The sequence below is a fragment of the Capricornis sumatraensis genome, chromosome 1, assembly GCF_032405125.1.
Source record: "Capricornis sumatraensis isolate serow.1 chromosome 1, serow.2, whole genome shotgun sequence".
Taxonomy (NCBI): domain Eukaryota; kingdom Metazoa; phylum Chordata; class Mammalia; order Artiodactyla; family Bovidae; genus Capricornis; species Capricornis sumatraensis.
Genome location: NC_091069.1, coordinates 57805928 through 57824456, shown reverse-complemented (window position 1 = coordinate 57824456; position 18529 = coordinate 57805928). Strand labels below are relative to the sequence as shown.

General features: G+C 50.9%; 1 protein-coding gene across 1 annotated transcript in view; it reads left to right on the top strand.

Annotated features, from left to right (window-relative positions):
- Positions 1-18529, top strand: part of POLR1A (RNA polymerase I subunit A) — an 86643-nt gene that overhangs the window by 57080 nt on the left and 11034 nt on the right. Inside the window, exons 15-27 of the mRNA XM_068972274.1 lie at positions 1771-1920; positions 3195-3378; positions 5961-6043; positions 6159-6317; positions 7981-8079; positions 9061-9213; positions 10475-10557; positions 11011-11176; positions 11992-12213; positions 13328-13542; positions 15852-16019; positions 17086-17221; positions 17693-17850. Coding sequence (XP_068828375.1) covers positions 1771-1920; positions 3195-3378; positions 5961-6043; positions 6159-6317; positions 7981-8079; positions 9061-9213; positions 10475-10557; positions 11011-11176; positions 11992-12213; positions 13328-13542; positions 15852-16019; positions 17086-17221; positions 17693-17850 — 1976 coding nt within the window. The remainder of the gene's footprint in view (positions 1-1770; positions 1921-3194; positions 3379-5960; positions 6044-6158; positions 6318-7980; positions 8080-9060; positions 9214-10474; positions 10558-11010; positions 11177-11991; positions 12214-13327; positions 13543-15851; positions 16020-17085; positions 17222-17692; positions 17851-18529) is intronic.

Genomic DNA, 18529 nt, shown 5'->3' with positions numbered 1-18529 from the left:
AGTGCCAAGTCTTCTTGTCAGTGTCACTTGGGAGGCTTATTCTCTGCATCATTGATTTAGCCTCGAAGTCCAGGCCAGGAATGTGTTGGATTGACCAAAAAGTTCGTTTGGGTTTCTCTGTAACAGGTTATGGGAAAGCCGAAGGAACTTTTTGGCCAGGTCAGTATGTGGAACAGGGGATCCTGCTAAAAGTGGAATCTGAGCACGTCACTCCTGTGATCAAAATCTTCCAAATACCTTTCCTTTACACTTGAATGAAAAGCCTCCTGCCAGAAATGAATGATCTGACCTCCTCTGGGCTCCCTTCTCCGTTGTGGTAAGGCCCTGCCTATCCTATGCAAAATCCCAGGTATTCTCTCTCCCCTTGCTCTACCCTAGCTGTTCCTTCCCCACTTTATTTTCCTCCAAAGTGTGGATCTGCTTGGGACTGGAGCCTCCGCTGAGGGTGGCGACTGTTTTATTCACCACTCCCCCCAGCACCTGGTTCATAGTAAGTGCTTGACATATAATTGCTGAATGAATGAACGGATCGTAACTGTATTCTACACATGCGCAATGCTAAGGCTGAGAGAGCAGAACCATTTGCCCCACAACTCATGACCAGTATGATGGAGTGGACACTGGGACACCCCCAGAGTCTCAAAGCTTCACTGCAGCTCACTGCTCAGTCAGATACTTGGGCCTCCTCTGTGAAGCTCTTTCGAGGGAAAGCTCTGAGTTCTTAGTCTTCACATCCTTTCCTCCTTGGCGCCAGAAAGTCAATGCTCTTCTGCAGGAGGATGTTACTGATTATATGGGACAGTTGTCATGTGCTTTGATGTGGTCTGAAAATGGGAGAAGGATGCTTCCAGTGAGCATTCCTGGACCTTCGCCCCGGTCCTGGGCCTGACATGGCAGGGCTGCCTTTGCATCCTTCAATCCTGCTGTCCTCCTTTCTTTCTTTTTTTTTTTAAACCACATGCGAATTTAAATCTTTCTCTGCTGTGAGCCCACAGCAATTTATTTTCTTTTTCTTCCCTCGATCTATTCAGGAACTTAACTTTCAGGTCAGGGGGTTATGCACTCTAAGAAGTGAGGTTCTTAGTAGTGTGTGTGTGTTTCTAATCCTGTTGTTGTTCATTTGCTCAGTCATGTCTGACTCTTTGTGACCCCTGGATTGCAGCGCACCAGGCTTCCCTGTCTTTCTCTATCTCCCAGACTTTGCTCAGACTCATGTCCGTTGAGTCAGTGATGCTATCCAACTATCTCATTCTCTGTCACCCTCTTTTCCTAACCTCAATCTTTCTGTGCATCAGGGTCGTTTCCAATGAGTTGGCTCTTTGTATCAGGTGGCCAAAGTTTTGGAGCTTCAGCATCAGTCTTTCCAATGAATTCAGGGTTGATTTCCTTTAGGACTGACTGGTTTGATCCCCTTGCTGTCCAAGGGACTCTCAAGAGTCTTCTCCAGCACCACAGTTTGAAAGCATCAATTCTTCAGTGCTCAGCCTTCTTTATGGTCCAACTCTCACATCCTGTACATTATACATAAATCACATAAGCAAAAAAAGTAAAAATCTGCTCTCAGCTTGTCCCACAGACAAGAAACTGTCCCTTTGTTGTTGTTGGTGGTGGTGGTGGTGGTTGGTTGGTTTTCTTCTTTTTTTCTGCTTTACCTATAGCTCATCAGAATGAAGTTGTCTGCCTTTCAGGATTAAGTAAGACAAGTGGACCTAAAAGGAAACTTATCAGCTTTTCTTCCTTCCGTCACCTTTGTCTTCTTTTTCTTTCCAGGTTGTGTCCACGTTGCTCATCAACATAATCCCAGAGGACCATATCCCCCTGAACTTGTCAGGAAAGGCAAAGATCGGCGGAAAGGCCTGGGTGAAGGAGTCTCCTCGGCCCGTTCCCGGCTTTAACCCCGACTCCATGTGCGAGTCCCAGGTATGGATGCCCAGCTGTGTGCATTGGAGACTTCCAGTCCCAGGTTTAGGCGGCTTGATTTAAATCCAAGACAGAGAAGTGGAGGCACATGCATAGAAAGAGGAGTCATGCCTTGAAGAAAAGAGTTGTACCGAGCTATGTAGAGTCAACCACTAGCATTCCTTTTTAAATTTATATTTTCTATTTTCTTTATTTATTTGGCTGTACTAGGTCTTAGTTGTGACAAGTGGGATCTTTAGTTGCAGCATGTGAACTCTTAGTTGCGGCATCTGGGATCTAGTTCCTTGACCTAGGGATTGAACCTGAGATCCCTGCCTTGGGAGCTCAGACTCTTAGCCACCAGACCACCAGGGAAATCCCCTACCATTAGCACTTGACTCTTATACACAGGGCCCCCGCTCACAAAGGCTTTGTCGCAGGGTCTAACAGACATGCCATTCATAATAGAACCCAAGCTGCCCCTTTTCTTTCCCTTTGTAGATCATACGCTTAATGTGTGCAGCACTCTTCTTTAAATTAGAAATCCTTCTTTAAATTAGCTTCTGATGCTTGAAACAAGCTTTAGGGAAGTACAAATCCAGGCCTTAAAGGATATTAGAAAGGTTATGTTTTTCTTACTCCAAGGTTTCAGGGAGGAACTGCCTAGGCCAAGGTCACAGTTATGAAGTTGAGACGCAAAATGTACTCCTTTTCAGTCACAAAGTGTTTGTCAAGGATATGTGACCCCAAGTCAGAACGGATGGGTGATGGGAGTGGAGCACGTAGGAACACACTGAACTGTCTACAGTGGGAAGGGGGGGTGTAGTCCCCGAAAAAGAATTTTGTTTAATGTTCTTTTTTTTATTCTATTTATTTGATTTTTGGCTGTACTGGGTCCTCGTTGCTGCGTGGGCTTTTTCTCTAGCTGCGGAGAGCCTGGAGGCTACTCACTGCAGGGGCCCCTCCTGTTGGGCAGCACAGGCCTCAGCAGTTGTGGCTCCCGGGCTTTGGAGTGCAGGCTCAGTAGTTGTGGCTCACAGACTTAGTTGCTCCAGGCCATGTGGGATATTCTCAGATCAGGGATTGAACCCATGTCTCCTGCATTGGCGGATGAATTCTTTACCACTGAGCCACCAGGGAAGCCCTGAATGTTGTTCTCTGTGTGCTCACCGGCTTTATCCCCTTCTTTGCATTAAGAATTTGAGGCAGGTGAGGGTTATGAGGTTAGTAAGACATGGAGTGAGGGACGGGCTGGGGGCTCCCCCGACCCAGCGCCAGTGGCCATCCGTCCGCAGGTGATCATCAGAGCAGGGGAGCTGCTGTGCGGGGTGCTGGACAAGGCGCACTACGGGAGCTCCGCCTACGGCCTGGTCCACTGCTGCTACGAGATCTACGGTGGGGAGACCAGCGGCAGGGTTCTCACCTGCCTGGCCCGCCTCTTCACCGCCTACCTGCAGCTCTACAGAGGCTTCACCTTGGGTGAGTGAGGCAGGTGGCTCTGGGGCCCCACCCCGCTCAGTCCGCTTCCGCAGCCAGCACACCTGCCAGGGTGTCTCCCGGTTCCAGGGGAACAGCTGGGCTCCCTTCATGAGGGCATCTTCATGGGGCCTCCAGTGACACTGCACAGCCTTGCTTCTTCTCCATGCTTCCGCACCCCCCACACACCCATACCACCCCAGTCTCTTCATCTCTTCGTACAGCACAGAGTGACGCCCCTCCCCTCCATCTGCATTTCCATTCTGTCCCTTTCTCAACGCCTTTGTTTACAGTCTGCAGTCTCCTAGACTGATTTTTCTTTACACTCATACCTCCATTCTCTCCTGCAAGTGCCCTTCCAGAATCTTTCAGGCACTCTGCACTCCACCTGGAGTCTTCCCCGTTGTCAGAACGGCCCGCACCTCCCGACACAGCAGGTTCTGTTGGAAACACCACATTGGGGCAGACCTGTCAAGTGATCCTAAGACAGAAAGAGGAGCTGTCTCCCTGGAAATGACTGCCCACTGTTTTAGGAAGTTGACTTTGATAAAGAAAACAAGGGGGCCGATATTTTCCATGCCATGAGCTCATTCAGAGCGGTGTATCTCTCGGTGTGCATAGTGGAGCCCAAGCCCTTCTGCAGTTTCCCATGCATGAGGAATGGGTGTTAGGCCTCGCACTAAGCAGGACCCCCAGCAAGCGTGGGAATCGTCCAGCTGATGAGACTGAGCTCATGGACTGGCTCACGTGCAGACAGGGAGCCAGTGGGTCTGCTGGAGTTTGCTCATTGGCCTGAAGCAAGGCAATCGTAATTATAAAATTTACATTGTGCAAAAGTCAAAATAAACACAGACATGAAAATAATGAAAAATCACCCAGCCTTCAGCTGCCAGAGATAACACCAATATTGACTTGATACGTGTCTTTCTAGACTTTCCAAGTATAAACACTTTCAGAAAAAAAGGGGTTCCTGCAGTAATACCTAGTGTTTTGTAATCTGCTCCCCTCCACCATTTACAGATAATGTTTTATAAATGTCCTTTTGTGGGCAAATATAAACTGACTTCCTCAGGTCCATGGCTATAAACTATTCTGCTTTTGTAGACGTACCATGGTTAATTTTACCAGTTCCTGTTATTAGACATTTTAGCTCTTTCCTGGTTCTCACAATATTTCTTGGATGAGCTTCCTTGAACAAATGTCTTTAAAAATGGAAAGTAGATGGACTTCCCTGGTGGCACAGTGGATGAGAATCCATCTGCCATTGCAGGAGACATGGGTTCGCTCCCTGGTCCAGGAAGATCCCACAGGCCACAGAGCAAGTAAGCCTGTGTGCCACAACTAATGAAGCCTGCACGCCTGAAGCCTGTGCTGCACAACAAGAGAAGCCATCACAATGAGAAGTCCACGTACGGCAACAAAGAGTAACACCCGCTCGCCACAACTAGAGAAAGCCTGAGCAAAGCAATGAAGACCCAGCGCAGCCAAAAGTAAATAAATTTTTAAAAAAGTAGAGGAAGAATCCACACCCAGACTGTGACCTCATCACCAAACCTAACAAGCGGCTCTGCTCAGCACGTGATCCGAGGAGAAACTGGCCAAAGTGCAAAGACTGTCTGGTGCCGAGACTGAGAGGGAGCAGGGCCAAGCTGGGCGTCAAGCTTAGAGGGGAGTCCAGGCTAATGGAAGTGCCTTCAGCCCTCGCAGCCAGAGGTCACTGAAGGGACAGCAAGATGGCCTGGAGCCGACCCTGTGGAAGGGCTCATTGTCATGGTGTGGCTTGCTCACAGAGGGACAGATTCTTTCTCCTCCTCAAGTTCTTTAGAGGCACTCAGGCTTCCAGGACATTGCATGTGGGAGTCCCAGACATCTTAGCCCAGCTTTGCAACACTGCAGCCTTGAATTCCCTTCCCCCTGAGACCTTGGCTGAGGGACTGGTGAGGTCAGTAGCTCTCAAATATAGACAGAAAATGAAGTGGGAAGACTTCCTGCCTAAGGTGGGGAATTCCTTAGCCATTTGAAGCCAGAGGGACAGGCTTCATTCAAGTGGCCCAGGCACTCTTCCTTCCAGAGCAAGAGAGGACCCCGCAATGGTTGTCCCAGTCAGCCAGGCTTGGCTGTGTCTGTGTGTGCTTGCCCACGTTTCTCACCACTATACAGTGCAGTCCTTGCTGACATGTGATTTCTGGAAGTCAAAACTGGGATGTCTGCCCCCTCCCTCTTCTGTTTTCCTCAACCCCAGTTTTTCACCCAGAATGTCATCTTCACCTCTGTCTCATGCATCCAACTTGTTTTTATTGAATGGAGGGCCTGTAGCTGGTGGCCAAGTTTGGGACTTGGCCCTGGGTTGGCTTTCTACCTCCGTACCTGTGGGCTCAAGTTTGAGCCTTAGCTTTGTCATTTGTAAGATGGTAAGCACTTAAGAGATGGTAACAGTCTCTTTGAGGTGATGGGGATGTCACCATCATTATTCAGGTGCTCCCTGGGTGCCTGTTACTGTGCCCCATACCCTGACCTCACCAAGTTCACAACCTGATGAGAAGTCAGGCCCAGTTGCATCCAGACTTTTCTCTTTTATTTCACAGGAGTAGAAGACATTTTGGTCAAGCCAAAGGCAGATGTCAGGAGACATGGAATCATTAAAGAGTCCACCCACTGTGGGCCACGGGTGAGGAGGGCCTGGGGGCTACCGCCTACAGCAGAGTCGGTCCGGCTCCAGCAGGACAGGGCCCACACCTTCCTCCCTTGCCTGCAGCCTCCAGTGTTTCCTCTTTTAATCCTAGGCCGTCAGGGCTGCGTTAAACCTGCCAGAGGCAGCGTCATGTGATGAGGTCCAAGGGAAATGGCAGGATGCCCATCTGAATAAAGACCAGAGGGATTTTAACATGATTGACCTGAAGTTCAAGGAGGAAGTGAACCATTACAGCAATGAAATTAACAAGGTTAGTCCAGCGGCATGTGCACTTACCACCACCATTTTGAGTGCTGGGGTATTTTTTTTATTACATTTTGAGTCTCACTCTGGGCCTCTTGGAGCAATTTGACTATTGAACAGCTGACTAGGTGACACTCAAGATGGGGTGAGTAGAATTGATCACTTTGAAAAGCCAAGGGATTTGTACCCTCAGTTAGGGTCTGGAGAGGTCTTCCTTTGATTAATGCTGAGCATGAAGGCATTGCAGTATTCTTTCTTTTATTTATTTATTTTTTCCCACACTACCTGGCTTGCAGGATCTTAGTTCCCCAAGCAGGGGTTGAACCCAGGTCCTCGGCAATGAAAGCGCCTAGTCCTAAGCACTGGACTGCCAGGGAATTCTGCAGTAGTTGTCGTTTTAAATGTTTGTGTTGTAGGGCAATGGCCTTAAAGGGGACTGAAGAAAGTCTTTTTCCAGGGGCCTCTGCAGGGCAGAGGGGCACAGTAAAGGATCAGCACCTCCAGTGCTGCGTGTGTAGGACAGCTGGGGTGAAGGCCCATGTTTGAATCCTGGCTTTTCCATGGACTTACTGTGAGATCTCTGGCCTTGTGTCATGTGAGCGGTCTGAGCGAGGTGTCCTCCCCTGGGGCAGGGATGGGAAGATCACCTGCCTTACGGATTTGCTGGCAGGATTCAGGAACTCATCTGCACAGAGTCCTGGGTGAGGTCTGACCACTCTGCCAGTCCTCCAAAGCCTCGCAGCTGAGAAAGGAGAGGGAGCCCCATTCTTGCCCCAGAGCTGGGGCTCCCAGTCCTGCGGCTTGAAGGAGCCCACTGGCCCTCATCCCAGCCTCCTGGGCCTTGACACCCCACCTGAGGAGGAGAAAGGGAGGGAGGACCAAGCCTAGCAGAAGTCAGTGTTTGCTGCCTCAGTTCTGACTGGCTGTCAGCAGACCTTGTTGGTACAGTTTTGTCCTTGCAAGGCGAGGTTGCTTCCAGCCTTCCAGCACTGCTTGAGAACAGGGAGGCTCAGCTTCCAGGGCTCACTGGGGATGCTGCAGGTGGGGGTCATCTCAAGCGCCTCAGAATTACTGTATTTCTTTTCCTCTGTCTCTTGACATCCACCTTGTCTCTCCTGTGTGAGGGTGGATGTCTGCATCCCTAGGAAGAGGCTTAGATAAACTCAGAGCCACCGCCACCTCTCCACAGCATCTCCCCAATCCACCTGGGGGCTTTGGCTACTCTTTTGTCCCAGGAGCTGAGGCGAAGCGCCTAGTTGGCGCTTGGGCAGCTTGTTGGCAGATATGAGTATGACACGGGCACTGGTCATCATGGCTGCTTGTCCGGGGCCAGGCCATGCTCTAATGGGTAAGTTCCCAAGAGCACCGCCTTAGGTTTTATTTTTAATCAGTTGCATCTCAGCAGCACGAACTAAAGATGCTGGCCCCTCTGCATCTGCCTCCCGGCTTCCTGGCAGAGGTGTCGAGAGCGTGGCACCCGGGGCCATTCTTCAGACCTCTTTCTAGGGCTTCCAGCCAAAGGGTTAATGCCGACAAGACTTCTCCTTAACCTCAAATGGGATCTGGCACTGCTCTCCAGATTCATAGTCTAAGTGGGCTCCCGCATTTACCTTCTGAACCCGAGCTTCCCAAGGAGGAGTCACTGACCGATGTGTGTGTTCCTTCCGCAGGCATGCATGCCCTTCGGTCTGCACAGACAGTTCCCAGAGAACAATCTGCAGATGATGGTGCAGTCTGGAGCCAAAGGTTCTACAGTGAACACCATGCAGGTGTGAGCAAAGGCGGGCTGGCTGCTTGGCAGAAGGCTGGGGTGGTTGTAGGAGGCACTTTGCAGATTTGTTTCTGTTTTTTAAAGAATCCATGTTCCATGTAAAGCATGCCAAGTACTGCACAATACAGAAGTGTGTGTAGAAATCAGTACAGGAGCTAACCACTGTTAACATGCCGGTGTTGTAGACACATGGAGATAAATATCCAGATAGTGTATCGTGTGTGTACATGTTCAGTCGTGTCTGACTCTTTGTGACCCCATGAACTGTAACCCACCAGGCTTCGCTGTCCATGGGATTCTCCAGGCAAGAATATTGGAGTGGGTTGCCATTTCCTTTTCCATAGTGTATCATACAGATACCTATTATAAATTTAGATACTGTATGGTTATATATTTTCATGTTGCAGTGCTATCACAATGATTTCACAAATCTTAGCAACTTTTTTTAAATTTGATGACCTTGAGAGAGTCTTAAGGACCATAAGGACTATCTCATTGGTGAGTACAGAACAGTAGGAATGGGCTTACAAGGCTCGAGGCCATCAGGAAGCCCTTTTGACTAAGTAAAATCCAGACACAGTGTCCCCAAGAGCATTACTGGGCAGTTTCATTCTCTTTTGACCTGAGAATGTTCAGGATCACAATAAACTATTTTTTCTGCTCGTCTCAGTTTCCATGTTAGGGAGGTCCCTTTCAGGTATAACATGAGATTCTTCTGAAACATGACTGCTTTTGCAAAGCACTGTCTATTTCAACTGACCCCAAATGTGAAAATTCTAATCAGTCAGTGAAGGGACGATACAATTATTTTCCTGAAACATCAGCTTTCCTGGTTTATTAAGAAATGTAGGTTGACCTTCAGGAACTCCATTTCCATGCAGTTTTTCTTGAAGAGCAGGTGCTCCATCCCCTGTTGGGACAGAGCATCACTTAAGGCGTGTGTGGGTCTTCGGTCCCATCTGGGTTTCCTTTCTCCCAGATTTCGTGCCTGCTGGGCCAGATCGAATTGGAAGGTCGGAGACCCCCGCTCATGGCATCTGGCAAGTCATTACCCTGCTTCGAGCCTTATGAATTCACCCCCAGGGCTGGCGGCTTCGTCACTGGCAGGTTCCTCACTGGCATCAAGCCTCCGGTATGTACTTTTTGGTTTTTCCTTTTGGCTTTCCTCCTCATTTCTACGCTCAGGAGTAGGAAGCCTGTGACCTTCACCAACAGCTTTAAGCAAAGATAGTCAATAAATAAACGCCGCCACTTCCTTGCTTACCCTCTAGATGGCAGGGGCCCCTGAGAACCGTAAGAGCCGCATCGTGTTCACCTTCGGAATGCCAGAGCCCAAGGCGGTGCCTGGCACATCGTGGGTGCTCAGGCAGGATTGCTGATGAGTGGGAAGACGAACAAGGTCAGGCCCAGCTCGACCTCTTCCTGCCTCGTGCCTTCTCTCAGCCGGTTCTTCCCTGCCTCTGAGGGCAGCTGGGGAAGGGAGAGCCCTCGCCAGAGTGCTCTCCATTGCCAAAAGGAGCATCACAGAGATTTAGTTTACAAAGCTCCCCTAAGAGAGCCTCATGGCTCTTCCTTGACCCTGGGGAAACTGACCAGTTGTAGCAAATGCCTAGTTTTTCCTCCATCAGCGATAGAACTCTCCCCTAAGAGAAAGGTTTTCTCTTCAGACTTTGAGAAATGGCTTTTCAATTAAGGCTTTCTGTTCCCTAGTCCAGTGCGTCTCTGCAAAGACGCCTCTTGTGGTCAGACAACTAAGTCTAGGTTGTGAAGAGGACTGACCTGTTGTGTCAAGGCCATTGGTTACGCCCAGGGCTTCTCTCTTGGTCTCACACAGACTCTCCAGTGGTTGTCCATGGCCTCTGGCAAAGGGTGGTGGAGACCTGATGTAGACCAGAGAGTTCTGAGCTCTGGTTGCGACCCCTAAGTGAATCATGAAACCATGGTAAAAGATAGCAACTGGCTTTATGTGATGAAATAGAGTAGGGTGATAGAGTGAGGGCTGGGGTCGTTTCATAAAGTTTCATAGTTTTAGCTTGAATCATGTATCTTTATCCACACACGTGTGTGGATGTATGTACGTTTGCCGATCATTGTTACAAACGCATGTCTCATTGTGGAAGTTCGGAAAACACTATGTGATGAGGCAAAAGTGCCATTTCTGTTTGAAAAATGGAGTGTGGCGCTGCGGATGGACTCCTGAGAATGAGAACTGGCCCTTCTCCACTTGTCCCTCTGCTCTCAGGCAGGATAAGACAGAGGTCACCCTAGGGGAGGGCAGATGTCTCTGGCGTCATCAGAGCCATCAGAGCTGCTGGGGACATTGGCCTGAGCCACCCTTCAGGAAGCAGGCTGTCCTCACTGTGCCACCCTGGACCTTCCCGCTTCTCCCACAGGAGTTCTTCTTCCACTGCATGGCTGGGCGAGAGGGTCTGGTGGACACTGCTGTGAAGACCAGCCGTTCTGGCTACCTCCAGAGGTAAAAAGCGCCTGCCCTGCCACCTTCAGGTGGCTCAGCGTCCCGGGTCCATTCAAGCTCTGTCACTTTTTCACATTTTCATTGCCAATTTGCTTAAGATCCCTTTGGGAAAGAAAAAAAAAAAAACTTCTGAAAAGTAATCCATGGGTGTTCTGAGACAGAAAATAGCCAGCATTCTTCTCCTTCTAGAGGATTGGTTTAGTGTGAACTCAAAGGTTTACAGGAAGGGTCCAGGTGTTGGTAGGTGTGCCCTTTCCCTGGGCAGGGCAGGCAGCCACGGCTGGAGATGGGAGCGAGGGTCGCACAGGGGCGCAGGAGCCAGCCTGTCCTGGGGCTTGCTTGGCTATAGAACAGCAGTCCGCGTTTCTGCCTCTGCCTTCCACCTGCCCCATCAAAGGCTGCCCCAGGAGGCGGGGAGCCCCAGTAGGCACTGAGCCGAGGGTCTCTGTACAGGTGCATCATCAAACACCTGGAGGGGCTGGTTGTCCAGTATGACCTGACAGTCCGTGACAGTGACGGCAGCGTGGTGCAGTTCCTGTACGGGGAGGACGGCCTGGACATCCCCAAGACACAGTTCCTGCAGCCTAAGCAGTTCCCCTTCCTCGCCAGCAACTATGAGGTAGTATGCCACCTTCCGGAGCCTGGGGGTGGCGGGGTAGGGCCTATGTGGTGGACCTCCCACCCTGAGCTTTGCCACCCAATCAGAGTGACCGCTGAAAACTAGAGTAGGGAGAATTTAAAAGCACCAAGCAACGCCCTGGAACACCTGACATGGCAGATGCTTCGAACAGCTGCACTGTTGGGGACATTTACGGTCCTAAACTCGAGTGCACTGTGGCTGCTGTCTGCCTGCCTCCTCACTGCTGCCTGGGCACACAGGGCCCCCTCTGCCCATTTTACAGCCAAGACAACTGACTATCAGAGTTTAAGTGACGAGCTGGTGAGGAGCAGGGCTTGTGTCTGCACCCAGGCCCTCTGACTCACAAGCCCGTGGTTTTCATTCCATGCCTTATTGGCCCAAGAGGGATCGTCAGCATTGGCTGAGCAGTCCCCCAGGTTTTGCAGATTGGGACACTGAAACTGACATGGCCTGTTCAAGGTCATGAGCAGGTGGTCAGATTGAAAGTTAAGGGCCAGCTCCTTTCCATCCTGGTGCCTGTCCCCTCCTCCTTTCTTCTCAGAAATACCCATGTTCTGGAAGGACTCTTGAGTGTCAGGGTTTCTGCCCTATGACCTCAGCTCCTGAGACCGCCAGCTCCTGACTCTGGTTGGCACAGAGTGAGGCCCTGGTTAGCAGTGGGTGCTCAGCCCCCCAAGGGGCATCGTGAGGGCTCCACACGGGCCACCTCCTATGAGGTTGTGTGAGTTGTGTGCCATGGCCTTTGTGTTACACCCTCACCTCTTCTTTCTTGCTTGTGTGGTCTGTTTGTCTAGGTAATAATGAAATCGAAGCATCTCCATGAAGTTTTATCCAGAGCAGATCCCCAGAAAGCTCTCCGTCACTTCAGAGCCGTCAAAAAATGGCACAGCAAGCATTCCAACGCCCTCCTGAGGAAAGGCGCCTTCTTGAATTACTCCCAGAAAATTCAGGCGGCTGTGAAAGCCTTGAACCTTGAGGGCACAAACCAGAACGGCCGCACCCCCGAGACTTACCAGGTGATGCTAGAAGAGGCGGGGGATCAGTGGGGTTGAGGGGATGAGGGGTTGTTTTCCTGGTGGAAGGTCCAGCCATGAACTCTAGCTTCATTCACTATTGGCCAGGAAAAAAGGCACTCAAATATCAATTTGAGGACGAGAAATCTTTACAGAGAGGCCTCCCCAGTGGCTTAGAGGTAGAGAATCCACCTGTAGTGCAGGAGACTCGGGTTCAATCCCTGGGTCAGGGATATCCCCTGGAGGAGGGCATGGCAACCCACTCCAGTATTCTTGCCTGGAGAATCCCGATGGACAGAGGAGCCTGGAAGGCTATATAGCCCATAGGGTCACAGAGAGTCAGACATGACTGAAGCGACTGAGCACGCATGCACGCGTCTTTACTAAGGTGTGGGCAGGGTTCCAGGCAGCTAACTGGGGCTGGTAAGTTGGGTTCCCCAGCCTCCCCGAGGACGTGAACAGTCACCGGGAGTGGAGAAGGTGGCCGTGGGCAGAGACCACGTGACAGGAGCCCTCACTGAGAGACTGGGGCTCAGAGACCCCTGAGGGTGGGGAGTGGATATCCGGCCTTCCTCTCCTCCCTCTTTCCCCTCTTCTTCTGCGATCTCCCACCTTCTGAGCATAGCTGAGCCAGGAGGCAGGGGAGCACTTTGAAGCGGTTGCTATGGGTCAGCTTTGGGGCATCGGGCACGTGAAAGCCTGGACAGAGGACAAACAGGGATCGGCACGGTCACCTGGCTCATGGTGACTGTGTCCTCGTTGGCCTGAGACAGCCCTGGTTTGCCTCTCATCCCAGGGTGATTATTAATAATGTTCCATTTTATTCTACAAGAATTGCAGTTTGGAGAGTAGCTTACACGGTCGCCCTGCTTGTGCTTGAAGGGCCACAACAAATGGTTCCTAGAGTCGTGGTCAAGCAGTACGCCCTGGGATGGATTCTGCTTCTCTGTGCTTCCAGTGTCAAGATGGCTTTCCTATGCTGTCAGATTTCTGTCTCTTTCCCATACTGTCATTTGAAGCAAGGCCTTTTGATCCTCCTCATCCTACTGGACACCCCAGGAAGAGAAGCCTGTTCCTGGTGTTGTCCCACATAGCTGAGTCCTGTCCTTCCTTCCAGATGCTGAGGATGTGGGCTGAGTTAGATGAACAAAGCCGGAGGAAGTACCAGAAGAAGGCGGCTCCTTGTCCTGACCCCAGTCTGTCTGTCTGGCGCCCAGACATCTACTTTGCATCCGTGTCAGAAACATTTGAAAAGAAGATGGACGACTACAGCTGTGAGTGGGCAGCTCAGGCAGAGAGGAGTTACGAGAAATCGGGGCTTTCTCTCGACAGGTAATAACATCGACCTTCGGCACCTGCAGAGGGAGACTGCTTCTCTCAGGCCCTTCCCTGCCCACTCCGGGAGCCTCCTGGGTCTGAGACTCTAGCAGGAGGGAGGGAAGTGAAACAGAGGGCACCTTGCAAGCCCTGAGGGCTGTGGGACGGATGAGAGCTTAGGCAGGAGTGTGTCCCCCACCTGGGCCAAGACGGAGGAGACTGCCCTGCGGGGAAGGAGACTTACATAGTGACCGTTCTCCTGAGTGTGGGATGGTAGGCATGGCTCAGTGAGAGGCAGGGACTCTGGTCAGCAGCTGCCAACCCTGGGACCTGGCACAGATCATCCTTTGCCCTTTGACACCACATCTTAGCCTTTTGTAGGAGCTGGGTCTGATAATTCCAGTGACCCTTTGAGCTTCGAGTTTGAAAGCTTTGAGGAAGAAGGACCACATAGAGTCCCCAGCTTGGACTCGTTCACAGAAAAGTAAAACAGGGAAAAGAAATTAATTAATATGAAAAATACTTAAAGTTTGGTCAGCTGTAAATTTAGTATGGCATAATGTAATATTGTTGCTCAAAGCCAGTATAAATAACCATCGTGATTAAAACTAGAATGTTAAGGAATTAATGAATGGCTCCTTGATCGTTGCTGTCTTTGACTGCCTTTGAAGTAGAGTTTGGGCTTCCCATTCCCAGGTGGTGCAGTGGTAAAGAACCTGCCTTCCAGTGCATTAGACATAGATTCAACCTGGATCGGGAAGATCCCCTGGAGAAGGAAATGGCAGCCCACTCCAGTATTCTTGCCTGGAAAATTCCTTGGACAGCAGAGCCTGGGATGCTACAGTCCATGGGGTTGCAAAGAGTCAGACACGACTTAGTGACCAGTGACTTAACAGGATAAGTGGGAAGCCAGGCATGGACCAGCACTGAGCCAGAGTGAATTGAAAGGTGACATGTACCCCCAAGGAATGTCTGCTGGGGCACTGGTCTCAGAGCAGTCATCAGGGAGTCCTTCCCGCTCAGTTCTCGCAGCCTGGCCTGCAGAGCTGGAGGCCTGAGGTCATCTGCTCTAGGTTGGCTGCATGTCCTGTCCCTGATGAAACCCTGCAGATACACAGGGAGTCTGAGGGTCCAGGGAGTGGGACTGCGACAGGGGGGGGAGCAAAGACAGATTCTTGGGTGGAGGACCTGGAGTGGAGGGACAGCTGTCACTTTATGCCTTAAACTGGTTTCTCCAGCCAGGCCTCAGAGGTATGAAGATGGAGTACTAAATCACAGCAGGTTGTGGTTTAGCTGCCAGCTGGGTTTTCCCTGCAAGCGCAAGGCCCTGATTCGCTTTCACCTTCCCCCCTGCCACTCAGGATGCTGCCATTTACTTTCAGAAGGACCACGTCGGTCCTCCCTCCAACTGTGCTGCATCAGGAGTGGCGCAGGCTTAGCCCCGGGGACCATCACTTGGGTTCAGCAGGCCAAGATAGGGGAGAAGTGTGCTTCCGTGACTTTCAGAGGCTCTGTTAGCAAGCACCAAGCTCTGGGGGCAACCCCAATGTATTTGAAGGTTTTTTCTGTCAGGAATACTGATATGCACTCAGACTTCACTAGTTTGAAGTAATTGGGAGAGAATACACATCAGGTTAGTGAAAAGTCTGATTTTTATCAATAAAAAACTTGCATAGAAATGTAGTTTTATTACTTCCCTCTGCACTCACACATAAGGTCCATTTAGTCTTGATTTATTGAGTTGATTCCTTGTCCTATGTGCTGGGGTCACACAGTGTTTCTGTGGCTGTTCTAAAAATAGGAAAAAGGGTTATTAGTAAGTTACAAAGGTTACAAAATCATATAGCATGCATACTTCCAAAGTGGCCCATAGCCGTTTGCACTAATTAAGAAGAGAAGTGCCTTATTCCCGCCTCCCCCACCAGATCCCCATGCTTGTTCGGTGAACCTCTCCCTAGTTTGTACAGAGGGAGGTTTCAGCCCTCTCCAAGGTGTCATAGCCAGTGGGGAATAAAGAATTAGCCAAGGGAAATGTGAATAGTGGGTTCACAGGTTCCGTGACATTCTCTGGGTAGACGTGAGCCGTCTGAACATGGACACCCAGAGCTTCAGCCACCCAGCTGGGCTTTGTGCTGTGTCACTTAGGACATTTCAGGGTCGTTGGCAGGAACTGAAGGCTTAGAAGGACCATCTGCCTGGTAAAACAAGCCCAGAAGGACGAGGCATCAGGTGCACGCACCCTGCTCACGGGTCTGTCGTCAGCTCGCGACAGGCAGGTGGTGTCTGTGTCTCTGACCTCTTATGTCCTCCCGCCCTGTTTCCAGTTTGAGGACTCTGCTGCAGCTCAAGTGGCAGCGCTCACTATGCGATCCGGGTGAGGCCGTGGGCCTGCTGGCCGCCCAGAGCATCGGGGAGCCCTCCACACAGATGACACTGAACACCTTCCACTTTGCTGGCAGAGGCGAGATGAACGTCACCCTGGGCATTCCGAGGTGGGCTTCAAGGGTACACAGGCAGGGTCTGTCCAAGCCTGCTCCTGGGGAGGAGGGCATTTCATTAGAGTGTGAAAGTGTGTGTGTGTGTGTGTGTGTGTGTGTGTGTGTATATGTGTGTAAGAGTGAGAGTGTGTGCGTATGAATGTGTGTGTGAGTGTGTATGAATGTGAAAGTGTATGTATGAGTGTGTGGGTGAGAGTGTGTGTAAGTATGAATGTGAGGGGGGGGGGTGTGTGTATGAAGTTTTGAAAGTATATGTTTGTGAATGAGAGACAGGGTCATCAGAGCGGGGGTCAGGGTTGGAATTTCCGGAGCCCAACTGGCTTCTGCACTTGGATCCATGCCCGGGCCTCTCAGCATCTCCATTTAGCTCTCCACCAACTCCTGGATCCCAGTTTCCTGGAATGCTTGTGAAACTGCAGGCTCCCGGGGTCAGGCCATCTAGTTGCCTGGCTCTGGTGATACCACTCACCTAGAACAGAATCCAGAGGGACCCTGGCTCTTCAGGTCAGTGTGCACCCTGCACGATGACGGCTGCTGGGCAAGAGGAGAGAACAGAGATCACACTCACCTGCCCGCCCAGGCCGCTTCCTAGCTGAGTGACTCAGGCTCCTCAGCTTTCTCAGCCTCGGGGTTTGTGGGGAGGAGGAGGAGGGCAGGGGCCACAGTGCAGGCTGGCCAGGCTGGCTCACTGAGCCGTGGCTGAGGCCTGGCCGTGGTCCTTGTGCCCAGTAGGAGCGCTGCAGACACTGGTTCCCTTGCATCTCTCGTTTGTTCGGTAAGCCCTTAGTAAGCGCTGTAAGTGAGGCACAGGGGACAGGAAGCAAGAAGACACAGCCCTGTCCTTGAGGAGCCCATGCTTCAGTGGAGGAAGCTGACTGCAGAGTCCCTTGCTGTCACACACAGGGCCAGAGCAGGGACACCTGATCAGTATATTTCCTCCTCAAGATCCTAAGGTCTCTTGCAGATCCTGAAAGAACTCCAGCATGCTGATGAGAAAGACTTTGCAAAATAGAGACTCCAGGTGCTTCTTTGGCTCAGATGTACCCCTGTTCCGTGACAGGTTGCGGGAAATCCTCATGGTGGCCAGTGCCAACATCAAGACGCCGATGATGAGTGTACCTGTGTTCAATACCAAGAAAGCGCTGAAGAAAGTGAAAAGCCTGAAGAAGCAACTCACCAGAGTGTGTCTCGGGGAGGTAATGATCTCCCTCAGACCCAGCTGCGGGCGTTTTCCTGTGTCCCCTCCATCCATCCTCCCATCCAGGAAGAAGGGCCTTTGTCAGCTCTTCTGACCCGGGGCTCAGACTTCACCAGTGAGAGAGGCAGGCTTCCTCTGCCAGGTGCTGAACAGGGGTGGGTCAGGAAGCTTTAAAAGTAACCACTGGTTCTGTAGCATTCTTATGTGCCTTACAAATAAAGATACTTTCTTGATTAACTTACCACCCCCACTGGAGCCCTCTCCCTACAGCCTCAGGCCCTTCTCAGAAGGTGTGACCTACAGGGTTGGGGGTCCCTCTCCCTAGCCCAGGAGGGATCTACATCAGCAGCGCTCATTTAAAACTGGCTCGTGGTCCCAGCCCCTGTGCCTGCAAACTCAGTTTTCCCACTTTTAATGCTCAGTCCCAGGCATGGGGCACACTGGGTCCTGCCTGTCTGTCTGGTTCTAGGTGTTGGAGAAAATTGATGTCCAGGAGTCCTTCTATATGGGGGAGAAACAGAACAAGTTCCGGGTATACAAGCTGCGGTTTCAGTTCCTGCCACACGCGTACTACCAGCAGGAGAAGTGCATGAGGCCCGAGGACATCTTACACTTCATGGAAACCAGGTCAGGGCTCAGGCCATTTGACTTTGGCAGGTTCTTACTATATGACTTTGTCTTCAACCTTGAGGGCTCCTGGCCACAGAACTCCCAGGGCCTGAGGGCTCTTGCCCAGATGATTCGCTTGTGGGTATGACTCCGTTGCCCTGTCTGCCTCCTACTCTCTGGCCCATGAGTTTCATCTGCTCGTATTTGGAGGATTTAAGGTATAGGAGTACATGGACCATAAAGAGAACAGAACTTTATCAGAGTGATGGTGCTGTGGTGTCAGACCAGCATGTGGTGTTCATTTCTGACATGACGTGGTTCTTAATACATTTATATTCTGTCAAGAAGGAGCCCTGTGCTAACAACATGCTGCTGTTAAACATGGTTCTATAGCTGGGATTAACCTCCAGCTTTTAAAAATAGTTTCATTTAAAAAAAAAGTTTCATTTATTTATTTATTCTGGTTGTGCTGGGTCTTGTCATGGCGTGGCCTTCTGTCTAGTTGCGGCAGATGGGGGTTGCTCTCTAGATACAGTGCAGAGGCTTCTTATTGTGGTGACTTCTCTGGTTTTGGAGCACGGGCTCTAGGGCACTTGGGCTTCAGTAGCTGCAGTGCGTGGACTCAGTAGTTGTAGCTCCTGGACTCGAGAGCACAGGCTCAGTAGTTGCGGCACATGGGCTTAGTTGCTTCAAGACA